A 14,065-nucleotide genomic window follows, 5' to 3' on the forward strand; every position below is an offset into this window, starting at 1 on the left:
GCAGAGAAACCAGGGGAATAAGTGAGACTGTTTTGACTCATGCAGATTATTTATTGCCAAGTGAAATAAGCCAGACACAGAATGATGTAGCCTGTATGATTTCACTTATACTTGAAAATATAAATATATGAAGATATAAAACAGTCAAAACCATAGAAGCAGAGTAGAACGGTGGCCGCCAGGGCCCAGGAGAAAGTGATGACCAGGGACGCAGAGTGTGTATGAGTGATATGTGCAGCGTGGTGCTTACAGCTCTCAGCACCGCATTGTGCACTCAGCATTTTTTAAGGGTAGATCTTACGGGTTAAGTGTTCTTACCACAGGCACACCCAGCAGCACTTGCAAAAATAATCACAGTGCGGGGATGAGAAGAGACTTTTAGAGGCGACAGATAATGGCTGTCGCCTTGACGCTGGTGATGGTCTCATGAGTGTGCTGTGCTGGGCCAAGTCGGTTCAGTCGTGTCTGACGCTTTGCGATCCTATGGGCGGCAGCCCACCAGGCTCCGAGGTTGCAGGGGTTCTCCCGGCGGGAATCCTGGAGTGGGTTGCCATTCCCTTCTCCAGGGGCTCTTCCCGACCCAGGGATCCCGAGTCTTTAACAGTCTCCTGCATTGGCAGGCAGGCCACCTGGCGCCACCAAGGAAGCCCTTCATGAGTGTATCCTAATTCCCAAACCCACTGACTTGCATTTATTAAATATGTTAAGCTTTTCATGTGTCAATCATACCTCAGTAGATTGGCTTAAAAGGAACGTTAAGTATTCCTATAAGATAAAACTGAAAAATCTCTAATGGACCAGCCTGATTAAAATTTTCAAGTTTATATGTTGAATTTGTATCTTTATTTTGTCAAGAAAGTAGTAAACTAAAACTTACTTTACTTTTCTCTTTAACCTGTAAAACCTGATTTAAAACTTTTAATTTGAATATTGGTTTAGTAGTGTCCAGGATAGCATCATAACAGGTAACATACTGCAGAAATGGATCTTCTGTATTTTGAGGAAGAATAACAATTTGTTCTGCAATTTGGGAAGTTAAAAATATATGTGCACCTAATTCCTCCTTTTCTCCTAAGGCCTCTTAAGCTGCTTATTTCTCTCCCTCCCCTTCTTCTGCCCATGTCCCTGAGCTGAGGGCTCCTGTCACCCAGCACAGTGAGACACACACCACATCGGAAGATGAACCACTTAATCCTAGAGGGAGCACTTTTTGTAGGTGGGAAGAGAGCTTGCGTCTGAAGGTCCGAGGGGTGCTGCTTTTAGCTGTTATCCTTATGAATATTTAATTTGGAGGTAAAATGATAATTAAAGCCACAACAGAATTTATTATTCCTGTTGTTAATATATGATTACAATAAGTTGGTATAAATACAGTAATGGTGAAGAGGTAAAACTCTCTTCAGGTGAAAGCATATTTGGATCTTTCCTGAAAATTAGATGAAATTAAAAGTTAGATTTAACTTATGTTGTTGAAAATGAATTCTCTGAAACACACATGAACACACACACACCCGTTCCGTATAGCGTTAGCATATGCTCTCTTTTTAATTAATGTAGAAAGGTTGAAGTTGAAAGCTGGTTGCTGCACTCCTCTTTCAGCATTTTCAGTTGTAGCTGCGTGTGTTTATTACCGGGCAGATCTCTTATGCTCTGACCCTGTGTGAGTGGCAGTCATTAGCAGGAAGATTAGGTGACTTAGAGGACGGTGATTGGCTGTAGCATGAAAGCAACTTAGAGGGGTGATTTGTGCAAAGCACAGTGACCTAAATCAGGTATGTCCTTACTGCCCCTGGGCTCTGCGAGGGACGTGCTGTAGTAGTACGCTGTCGGAAACGAGGTGTTTACATACCACTATGGAAAGATTTCGCCTGAAGAAGTTACTTGTATGTACCTACTTATGATCTTGTGTTTTACTTACAAACCAGTTTGAATCTTTCAGAGTGTAGTAGTGAAGCTAGAAGAAATGTCAGGCTTATTAGCACTGGCTTAGAATATTGATCATCATTCTCTTTGTCTTTGGCTGTGCAAGTCATCTGCTGAAAAGTAAATCCTTGCATGATGTTAGCAATGTTGTAGCATTTTTATTAATTATTTTGTAAAATATATATTTTTGATTAGTTGATATTACTTTAAGCGGTTTTGTATGGCTAAGTTATTAGGAAAGAAACTACTTTGTCTGAATGGTTAAATATATTTTGAAGCTAAGCTGAAGTATTTGATAACTCTGAAATTGCTTTCCATGGTTAGTAATCATACTTTATGGGAGATGTTCCCTTTTGGGCTCTAGCCATCTGTCTTACAGGGAAGAAATCACTTTGTGATGGGGATCGTCTAATGCTGTTGTAATAGTGGATTTTGTAACGTTCAGGTGTCAAAAGGAAATAGGCTGAGTCTGCAACTGTATTGTTAAATAACCGTTTAGCATTCCCTTTCCTTACTTTTGTGCCTTTGGCATTTTGTTAAAAATCTCATTTTTGATCATTTGACCAAAACAGTACAAATTGTGGATTTTGCTTAAGTAACTATGAGAGGTAATAGTAAGGTCTGTTTGATACAATGCTTAGTTTTGTTTGATGTTGCTGGGCATTCCTACTTGCAAATTGGCGTTTGATTTTATAATGGGTTAATGCTGGGCTTTTTTGTTTGTAAACTGATTGATTAAATTCCATACTGTTAAGTGCCTTTCTATGTTTGACTGTTAATTGTGCTCACAAGGAAGTGTATCCCATGTAAATTTTTCAGCCCAGGGTCTTGTCCTTTGGAACACACACAGCAGTCAGTGCATTTAACCAAGGGCAGGCCCTGCTTGGTGCTGAACAGACAGCGGTGAGTGGAACAGACTTGATTCCCTTCTGCTTGGAGCTGATTGTTCAGACTGGAAAAGTTAAGCAACTAGTTACATAAACATGTAATTACATGTTTAATAAATACTATAAAGGAGCACTGTGTGTTCTTGGCCTGTATAATAGTGACCTTGCGCTGTTGTCTCCTGGCTAAGGAACCACAAGTCCCTTAAGCTTTGTGTGTGTGTTAAACGAGAAGATTGAACTGGGAAAGTACGCCATACCTGTGGCGTACTGTGGTGTATGGATGGCGCCCCATCCATACCTGTGTAAGGCCTGGAATGGAGAAGATAATTCACTCACTCCTTGATGTCTTATCATGGGGAGCCCCCCCCCCAGCTGTAAATTAATTGACAAGCTGGCAATTTGATTATATTACAGTTTTTGATTCACTGATGTAGCCCCAGTATCTGGAATGATGCTTGGGCACATAGTGTCCACTCAGTAGGTATTTTTTGAATAAATGGATGAATCCAGGCTCCTAGTCATTACTTAAGGAAATGAGACTTCTCTGTTATGTTTTCTATCTGATCCATGGGGTCAGAGTTAATAATGAGGGAAAGGGTAGGCAAATAGACCATATTTGTGAGGGGTTTCCTGGCTCTTTCCTGTTGATTTTTCAGTGAAAAAAATCCAGTGAAATTGTAAAAATGCCTAACCCCTGGCTGACCAAAACTGGGCAATCTTGACGGAATACCTGCTACGCCTGCTGCTGTCCAGCTTCTCTGCATGTGTGTTTTCTGTCTCTGCGTGTGTATTTTCCTTCCTCCTTGTTTTCTGTGCATCTTAATTATTGATGGAGTTGACATAGTTTTTTTAAAAGCTCATTTCAGAATTAGATTTTATTATTCTCATTTCTGTTAATATGGAGAAGGCAGTGGCACCCCACTCCAGTACTCTTGCCTGGAAAAATCCCGTGGACATGGGGTCGCGAAGAGTCGGACATGACTGAGCGACTTAGCACGCATATATACTTGAGAGCCTAAAGTCCGTTTTTTCTGTGTGTTTTTGGTGTGTGTGCTGAATTAGAACTGGAATGAAGATCTCCTCATAGCAGCTGTGCCATAAGTATTTGTGATTTATAATTTCAGATAGACCCTGAGGAGGCTTTCCATCTGTCCGTGACTCTTGTGCTTTGTATTGAAGTTTCTGACAACGAAGTATCTACTAACAATCTCCTTTATTATTGGAGGCTGTCACTTGCCAACTTTTATGCCTCACACCTCTCTGAGTTCTCTTGCTCTTAGATTCTTTGACCTCTTCACTTTTTTCCTTTGTAACTTTCCTTAAAGTTCAGATTGTCTATAGTGCTAATCATGGTATGTGTTTGAAATAAAAATTTCTGAAGCTTTGTTCCAGTGTCGAAATCAACTCACTTCCTCCTCTGTCTGTTGACAAAGCATTTTTTTCAGGGCTTCACAATTATTTCTGTGGGAATCATGTGATTGCCTGAGTTTAAAATTTGCCATGTTAAATGGCTTTAACTTTCCATGGACCTTTTACTCCTCTTCCACTTATTTTAGAGTAATGCATTAATCAGAAATGCCAAGTGAATTCTTGAGAAACTGTGCATATCATCTTTTGGCTTTTTATCTGGTGAAATAGTAATCATTGATGATTCCCCCTCTTTAGATTGAGAAAGATTATTTGCTTACTCTTAAGGGTTTTGCCCATAAATTTAAAGGTTTTTAAATATTAAGGTCAATTCTTGGTGATGGATGGGATGAGTTTGGGAATATTTGGAAGACGCTTGAGTTTTGTAGGATGACATTACTATTTATATAGACTTTGTTAGATTGCCCTAGGAATCCTGGGAAAATATTCTGACGTACAAAACAAATCAGCCTTTAGAGCGCTACTTAACAGATTTAGAGTTGCTTGTAATAGAGTGAGAGTATATAGTAACATCACTGTTTACTTATGAGTTGAAATGTATATTTCCTTTTCTGAAGGATGAAAACAGTGTGAATGAAGTGAGAGTGGTCCCTATAAGGTCTCCTAAAGTGGTTGAGGGCAGGAAGCAGCCTCTGTTGCAGAACGATTGAATATGTGAGGCTGAGGTCTGTAGCTGGAGAAGGCAGTGGCACCCCACTCCAGTCCTCTTGCCTGGAAAATCCCATGGTCGGAGGAGCCTGGTAGGCTGCAGCCCATGGGGTCGTGAAGAGTCGGACACGACTGAGCGACTTCACTTTCACTTTTCACTTTCACGCATTGGAGAAGGAAATGACAACCCACTCCAGTGTTCTTGCCTGGAGAATCCCAGGGACGGGGGAGCCTGGTGGGCTGCCGTCTATGGGGTCGCACAGAGTCGGACGTGACTGAAGCGACTTAGCAGCAGCAGCAGAGGTCTGTAACGTGACCAGGGCTGTGGTGGGCAGACTGGAAAACATGGATGGATGGTTGGCTCCCCCTAAGCCACTGGGTCAGCATCTCCAAGACTGGGCACAGGAAGCTGGATCTTAACAAGCCCTCTCGGCATGTCTGAATTCATAAGATAGCATAAATCCTGAAAATTTCCTAACTAATACAGTTCTAGATCCTCGTGAGAGTTACTTGCCTTCTCTTGGCATTTCATCCTAGGTTCTTAGGAATGTACTTTCTATGAATAATTCTCCTAGATGGCCGTAATACTATTTCAGGATACATGCTGAATCTTCACATCAGTTTTAGTGAGAAAATTAATAGATGCTTGTTTCCATAATTGTTAAGGTTTTCTAATTAATCTAGTTTTAAAGCTATGGGGCCAGTGAGAGGGCGTTTCTGGTTTCCTTTCTTTGGTTCGGTGAAGTGCGGGCTCCTCTGCGGCCGTGCCCTTGTGCTTGGCACGCTCTCATGGCGCCGCGCCTCACAGCTCCTTCCGGGGTGAGTGACGCTTGTAGACGAGGGCGAGGTACGTATGTGGCCTGGCTTTCAGAAGATTGCGTATTCCAGTCTGCTTCTGTATTCACATGGCTAAAATAAATCAAAGCAGTAAAAAAAACAAACCCCAGTAAGTTCAGAGGTCTGCTCTTACTGCCAGAGGTGACCAGCTTTCCTGCTTGCTTGTCTGTCCTTCCAGTGCTCACTGTACGTTTTCAGATAGTTCTCTTCTGGGGGCTTCCTGTGCAGAAAGTGTGATAGTACGCTGTACGTGCAGCTCTCCGCCTTGTGTGTGTTTCACTGTATAATGGGTCTTAAATGGTTTTCATGTCAGTGTATAGCGTCTTCGTGTTTTAGCAGCTCGGTATTCCAGTGAGCGCACTGCCATTCCTCTTTTAGGGACCCTGGGGGTGGTTTCCAGTGTTTTCCAGTTGCAAGCTGTAGTAACTTTGTACATATGTCATTTCATATACAGAGAATTTAAACTTTCTGTGTGATCTTATGTGGATAATTCTCAAAGCTGTTTTCTTTTATGTTATAGAGCAGATATATTCTGAATAATTACCTTATTTTATAAATAAAAACTTGAAGCCATGGCAAAATAATTTTCTTAAGATTAGAGTCAGACAAGCTTCCATTGATACACTTATTCCTTTTTTATTCTTCATTTATTTGCACTTTCCCAGTGCCTTGGATTTGTTTCATTCTAGGCAGGCTTTATAAGGACTGGCTTGTTGGCTTACTCGTCTGAGGTTAAGAATGAAAACATTTTGATGTCGAGGTGGCTCTTGGCTTTTGCTATTTTTAGTTTTCCACTATGTTCTTGAAGTTAAAAAATGAAGGAGCGTTCTTTTCCTAGATGCAGATTTAAAAGTAACTGACATGTTAAATTGAAACTTGAATTTATTCTTTTTAAAAATTACCAAAATTACATGTTTATTGTAATGGAAAAGTAAACACTCTAGGATTGTCTGTTTCTGCTTCCCCAGCCATCCGTGTGACACAGTGTCAGTGGCTTGATGTTTAACCTTACAAATATTTGCTATTTACTTGCATTTTTTTGTATATATTTTAAAAAGGAGCAAAGTAAAATTGTACTTCATATGGTATAGTAACTTAACCTGTGGTAAGCATTATCTAGCTTAAAGCATTATCCTAAGATGGTAGAATTTAAAATGCAGTATATTTGCTTCAGAAATGCATTTCTACCTTGAAATATCAGTGACTTCATTCTGAGGGATTTTTAAGATATAGCCATGTGCACCCTGCATTTTTTAAGCAGTTTTATTGGTTTATTTATTTGGCTGCACCGGGTGTGGCATGTGGGATCTGTGATCCTCACTGCAGCGTGCGATATTTTCGTTGTGGCGCGTGAGCTCGAGTTCCCCAACCAGGGACAGAGCCGGGGCCCCCTGTACTGGGGGCGCAGTCTTAGCCACTGGACCACCAGGAAGGTCCCTGGACCCTGCTGATTTTGTTGAATTACTTGTACTGTGTTGAGATAGGCAGTGTGTGTGCCTACTTAATATTTGCCTTTAAAACAAACTGCCTTTCTGACTTATATTTCACAGTTGTTGGAAAGGAGATAACGTTTTTAAGGCAAGGGAGCAATACAGATACCTGCTCCCTTTTTTTTTTTTTTTTAACAGTGTTAAGTGTTGCAATTTTTCCAGACCTCAAAAATTTTAACTTTAGTTTATTTTGCAAGTTACCTACCTGTGAAAGCATTCTCTTGAAAACCCAAACATTAACAATAAAATAATATTCTCACTTGGCTTTCAGTTGCTTACTCAAGGCTTCACAGAGTTTAAGGAAAGCAAAGTAGGTGAGCTGTGAGAACATGAGTTTTCAGACATTCTCTGTGTTACATGCCCCCTTTTTCACACGTGGCAGTATTTTTCCATGATAGATGTTTAGAGGTCAAAGAATATGTGTATTTTAAATAAATAAATACTGTAAGCTTGCCCAGCCTCAGCTGTTTCTGTGTTAGGTAATTATTAGTGGTACATCTAAACATGTAAATGCATCTTTGATAGAAATAAGAGCTTATTATTGTTGTTAGGGATGAGAGAAAAAGTGTATTGTTTTGCTTCCTTGGCAGTTGTTCTTGTGAAATCGAAGTTTGGAATGGGAGCAGTTAATCCCTTTTAGAATACTCAGAGTGTTTGCTACCTCTTGGATCATACAACTCGTGTCTTTTGTTTAAGAATAGAGGTGGCTTCTTTTTTGTATCTCCCTGCATGCTTCGTGGCTAAATCGCATGAGCTCATCGGAGGGAACTTAAAGGTTTCATGAGTGTGGCACGCCTGATGGATGGCAGATTTACTGGTTCTTCATTCTTGTATGTGTTTCCTGCTCTAGCCTCTGCTCATTTCTAGAGGAGTGTGACTGCTGTGAGTTAGTTTAATCACACATACGGTCTACATGGCCTGCCCCCCAATTCTTTACATATAAATCCTTAGCAAGTTATTTAACTTATGAGTTTAATGTATTGAATTGAATCCCAGTCCTTTAGAGTCATATATCTCGATATCCAGGTTTGTTTGATTCTGCAGTTTGGATATCTAGCCTCCCTCCAGAAATTAAGTTTGGATATTGAGATCTGTGTTTTCCTAATATACTGTGTCTGTTTCTGAGTTTTGAGTAGCAAATAGTGAGGGTTTGGATAGCAGTGAATTTATTTGAAAATTTAATCAAATTGATTCAGTTCCTGAGTTTTAAGATATGAGAATTAGGGCACTGAGAGTTTAGATAGCCAGGAAATAGTTGTATATAAATTTACTTTGTATGCACTGAATAAAAAGCTATACCCCAAAGTAAGATATTTTAAGGTCAAGAGTTGGACCAGACCTTGAAAGATCATTTTATCCAAGCAAACTCCAGTTTTGGTCCTTTCTGAAACACGCTGATCCTTCAGATGGTGCTTGGACATGGAGAGTGATGAGAAGCTGACTGTGTGACGTGTCCTTCTGCTCTATTGCTCTAAGTGGAGAGGAGGCGCAGGGCAGTTAGAGTAGCCACAAGGGCCATGGGGATGGTTGGGAGCTTGTCTTCCTGTGGAACTTGAAAAATATAAGCTGATGGGTAAAATAACTTTCTTCTGGGAAACTAATAGTAAGTGGAATACTAACAGGGTTATAATTAATATTATTTTATTCGTATTCAGTTCTCTTATATTCATTTGCCTCTCTTGCCTACAAAGTTATCATTTAAAGCTTAAGAACCTTCAAAAAGAACAGATTACTTATTTCCTTCTTGAAAGCTTTTTTTACCAACCCTCCTGCTTTGTGCTGTGCTTAGTCACTCAGTCTGGTCGGACTCTGCGACCCCATGGGCTGTAGCCTGCCAGGCTCCTCTGTCCATGGGGATTCTCCAGGCAAGAATACTGGGGTGGGTTGCCATGCCCTTCTCCAGGGGATCTCCCTGACCCAGAGATCGAACCCAGGTCTGCCGCACTGCAGGCAGATTCTTTACCATCTGAGCCACAGGAAAGCCCAGGAATACTAGGGTGGGTAGCCTATCCCCTCTCCAGCTGATCTTCCCCTCTCAGGAGTTGAACTGGGGTCTCCTGCATTGCAGGCGGATTCTGTACCAGCCCAGCTACCAGGGAAGCCCGGGAGGAGTGTGGTGCTCTAATTTTGTCTGAACGGAAACATTGTCCATTTCCTGGTGCCCATCTTCCTCTTGCTCATTGCCCTCTTAATTGCACCCGGCTCCTTTCTGCTCCTTCCTGGCTTTTTGGCCCTTTCTGGACATCCTTTTCTTGCATTCATCTCTTGCTTTGATCCTCTGCCACAGAGGCGCTGTGGGACGGGGTCTCTCCAGGGTGGGTCTCTGCTGAATGAGGTTCCGTGTTCTGGATTCCGGTGTACTACACACGTGCACGCTCGGTGAAGGGATCCAGGTCACGCTCGAAGTTCAGACCGGCCTTTATGACATCAGTCAGCTCTTCCTCAGAATCTTTGTCTGCCTTCTTGAAACTTGAGTGTCATCCTCTGTCGTGAATCCCAGACCCAGGGTTGTTGAGCACAGGAGGGTCCTTGTTTCCCGTCCCTGCTCCTTGTACTCTGCTCTCCAGTCTCTGTTCCCGACGGCTGAGCAGATTTCCCGGAGGCGCTAGAAGTGACAGGTGGTGTCCCCCTTGTCGGCCTTGCCCACAAGAAGGGTGCACTGGGGGCCTCAGGAGCTGTGCCGGGAGGTCTGGGGGGCCGAAGAGTAGGGGTGCACTGGGGGACTCAGGAGCTGTGCCGGGAGGTCTGGGGGGCCGAGGAGTGGGGGTGCACTGAGGGCCTCAGGAGCTGTGCCGGGAGGTCTCGGGGGCCATGGAGTGGGGGTGCACTGGGGGGCCGTGGAGTGGGGGCGCACTGAGGGCCTCAGGAGCTGTGCCGGGAGGTCTCGGGGGCCGTGGAGCTTATGTGTGGGGGGAAGGGGCTTCTGCCATCTGTCTCAGCCAGTGGCACAGAATCTTGTGCATGCTGAGTTCATGATAAGTAGTTTATGAGTATTCTATCATGTTCCTTTGAAAGTTAAGTTAGAAGTCGAGAAGCGACATTAAAGCTAAAATTTTCTTTTAAAAATAGTCTGTGTAATGTGTTACAGTAAATATGGTTAGTCTTTTTGTTGAGCAGAAAAGTGGAACAAAACTGTTCACAACTCAAAGGTGGACTGTCCTTAGAGGCTAAATTTTGAGTTTGGCTTTTCCTTTGTAGACAAATAAAAAGTTCTTACAACTTTGGTTCTTAGTGATTTACAATTGAAAGTGAAACATGTTAAGTCTATGGACTTATTTTTGACCATTGTATGTTTAACCATAATCCAGTATCCAATACTAATATAGGTGAGTTAAGTGGGATTCTTTCTGTTTAGAATACCTAAAAGCAAAAAAAAAAAAAAAAAAAAAAGGTGTTCTATATTGATGTCTAAGGGTTTCCCTCAATCCCGATTCTCTGTAATTTCTGATTAACTTCTAATTTCTGAGAGTCATTCCACTGAAGTGAATATGTGTACCAGTTACTTAGTAATTTCCATGGAAGCCCAGAAAATCTTTGTCATTTCAGTTCTTTCCATGAGACTTTAAATGGTCTTCTGTGGATTAAAAAAAAAAAGCCTATAAACATATTTTTAAAACTATATAGTTAGCCATAGATGAATTCGGTTCTTTGACAGGAAGGTCCTCTATTACATATTTCTGGCCATCTCAAATAACAAACCTAGCAGTAGGCCCTCAGTGTAGACTGATTTCATGAATGAATGAGAATAATTTCTTTTCAGGGTCCCGATGAAGAAGCTGTTGTGGATCTTGGCAAAACCAGCTCAACTGTGAACACCAAGTTTGAAAAAGAAGAACTAGAGAGTAAGTTTGTTTAAAGTAACTTTTGTGTAGCAATATAAATTACTAGGGAGTGTCTGTTAGTGTCCTTTACGTTTTACTTATTTGTTGAAACTGTTGTTGTTGTTATTGTAGAGCATTCATTTACAAGAGTGTTCAACACTTTGCTAAACATAGTTTAATTTTTCTAAACATACTTTAAAGAATATATTGCAAAAACCTGGGCAACCACTACCTGTATCTACAAAGAGAACATTCCTTGAAACATAAATATCAGAATGATTTTCAAATTTTACTAATGGTCACCATTACTTACCTTGGAAGTTGAATGCCACAATTATAAAATCAGTTAATTCTTTAAATTTTTTTTTTAACAAGCTGCTGCTGCTGCTGCTAAGTCGCTTCAGTCGTGTCCGACTCTGTGTGACCCCATAGATGGCAGCCCACCAGGCTCCCCCGTCCCTGGGATTCTCCAGGCAAGAACACTGGAGTGGGTTGCCATTCCCTTCTCCAATGTATGAAAGTGAAAACTGAAAGTGAAGTTGCTTAGTCGTGTCAGACTCTCAGCAACTCAATGCAGCCTACCAGGCTCCTCCGTCCATGGGATTTTCCAGGCAAGAGTACTGGAGTGGGCTGCCATTGCCTTCTCTGTCTAACAACCTGGGTAACTTGAATTAAGAGCAAAATATAATGTGCCAGTATAATAAGCCATAGTTATCCCTGGTGTCATCTAAATGTTCATTTTATATGTCTGTTAACCAGCCTTTTAAAATACTTATAAAAACCTCAGCATAGAATTATGTAGCAAATCAGTTATTTGCCAGTCTGTTTTCCCTGAGCTTCCCTAGTGGCTCAGAGGTTAAAGCATCTGCCTGGAATGCAGGAGACCCAGGTTCAATCCCCTGGAGAAGGAAATGGCAACCCGCTCCAGTACTTTTGCCTGGAGAATCCCATGGAGGGAGGAGCCTGGTAGGCTATAGTCCATGGGGTCTCAAAGAGTCCAACACGACTGAGCGAGTTCACACTTCACTTTCCCTGAGCAGGAGGAAGTCCTGACAAATGGTTTCGTTTTTCTTTCTTTCCTTTTTTCTGAAATAATTTTAAAAGTTACAGAAGACTTGCAAGGATAGTACATGGTGTCCCCTGTATATAGAGCTTTTTCTAATGTTGACGTTTTATTAAGCATAAGTTTATGAAAATGAAGAAATTTCCCCGTTTTCCATAACCTTGCCACTTTGGAAGAGTAATAGTTACTAGTAGAATATGCCAGAATGTGGGTTTGTGTAATGTCATACTGTGACGTGATATTCTCATAGATCATGGGTGTGTGGGCAGCGTGCCACGTGTGATGGCCCCTCTCACCTGTGGACAGGTGATGTTAACCCTGAACACTTGCTACGGTGGTGATCATAGGTTTTTATGGAGATCATAAATTTTGATAGATTTATTTTGGGGTCTTTTTGAGACCTACATTTAAAAAAAATCATAATTTAATCATTTCATTCCGATATTGAGACCTACATTTTTAGGTTGAAGTCTTCAGCTGAATGCAGCCATTGCTTTACAAAAAGAGTTGGAAAGAGACCCAAATAAGTGTTCTGTACGTTTACTTCCCGAGATGGACAAAACCCGTCTTTCAAAATTGACTTTAAAAGTTTAGGCTTACGAGGGCTTCTGCAGAGACTTTCATTTACCTAGAAGCTTGATTCTGTAAATTGTAAGCACTGGAGAGGTTAACATTTTCAGCAGTAATTCTGTTAGTTCAGATGTACCGTGACCCACATGGTCCGTCACTTGGCTGTCATCCCTCATGCAGGGGTGATCCGGAGCGTGAAGAGAGCCACTTGGCTGTGGTCCTGGCCCCTTTGGTTAGCCAGGCCTTTCGCTCTTCATCCTTTGTGCATCTTTAAATCTCACTATAAGGTATGAGGGAGAGAGTAAGTTTATCTCAGAGTCTCACTGAATACGGCTTTGATAAAATAAAGTTGTGATGGAGAACACGAAAGGAGACAATGAAAGCAGGAAAAATAGTAAGGCTCCATCTCCCAGTCTCTGGATTCTAGCATATTGTTACTTATTGTATCTAGTCTTTCTAAGTTTCAAACTCAGAATTCATTTTTATCTTGGGGTGTAGGGCCTTGTATGCCAAAACCCATTAGAACTAATTGGAATAACAACTTTGTAACTCACACTGCACAGTGATACTTTAGTTTCCACTTTTGGACAGTGTTCAGAAGAAAATAGTTTCACTAAAATAAACTGTAAGATCACTGAGTTTTATGCCTTTTTTTTTTTTTCATTTTTCTTAATTGCAGTATAATTCAGCATAATGTAAAATTTGCCATTTAAAAGTGTTTTTTTTTAGAATATTCACTATATTGTGCAACCATCAAACCTTTATTTCCAGAATATTTTCATCATCCCCCAAAGAAACCCTTTGTAATTTTTTAAATTAATCTTCTATTGACGCTTAACTGGCCCACAGCACTGTTACTGCCTGGTGCTTGTCACAGTGATTTGATGTGTCACCAGATTCAGACGGAAATGGAGAAAGTGGGGAAAACCACGAGACCGTTCTGGTATGCCCTAAGTCAGATCCCTTACGCCTGTACAGTGGGAGTGAGAAATAGATTCCAGGAATGAGATCTGATAGAGTGCCTGAAGGACTATGGACAGAAGTTCATGACATCGTACAGGAGGCAGTAACCAAGACCATCCCCAAGAAAAAGAAATGCAAAAGGCGAAACAGTTGTCTGAAGAGGCCTTACAAATAGCTGAGAAAAGAAGAGAAGCTAAAGGCAAAGGAGAAAAGGAAAGATACACCCATTTGAATGCAGAGTTCCAAAGAATAGCAGGGAGAGAAAACAAAGCCTTCCTCAGTGATCAGTGCAGAGAAATAGAGGAAAACAGTAGAGTAGGAAAGACTAGAGATCTCTTCAAGAAAATTAAAGATACCAACGGAACATTTCATACAAAGATGGGCACAATTAAGGACAGAAATGGTATGGACCTAACAGAAGCAGAAGATTTTAAG

At 41.3% G+C, this 14,065-nt stretch overlaps 1 protein-coding gene across 5 annotated transcripts in view; it reads left to right on the forward strand.

The window, feature by feature from the left end:
- Positions 1-1,770: 1,770 nt before the first annotated feature.
- The window catches only part of SLC4A7 (solute carrier family 4 member 7), an 89,216-nt gene continuing 76,921 nt past the window's right edge, over positions 1,771-14,065 (forward strand). For 2 of the 5 annotated variants that reach the window (XM_040246350.1, XM_040246351.1), the window contains exons 1-2: positions 1,771-1,883; positions 10,974-11,055. In XM_040246350.1, the coding sequence (XP_040102284.1) occupies positions 1,854-1,883; positions 10,974-11,055 (112 nt within the window). In that variant the 5' untranslated portion in view covers positions 1,771-1,853. Of the gene's footprint in view, positions 1,884-6,017; positions 11,056-14,065 lie in introns of those variants that run through there. The other 3 variants (XM_040246352.1, XM_040246354.1, XM_040246353.1) reach the window with 2 other exon arrangements.

The sequence above is a fragment of the Oryx dammah genome, unplaced genomic scaffold, assembly GCF_014754425.2.
Source record: "Oryx dammah isolate SB20612 unplaced genomic scaffold, SCBI_Odam_1.1 HiC_scaffold_9, whole genome shotgun sequence".
Taxonomy (NCBI): domain Eukaryota; kingdom Metazoa; phylum Chordata; class Mammalia; order Artiodactyla; family Bovidae; genus Oryx; species Oryx dammah.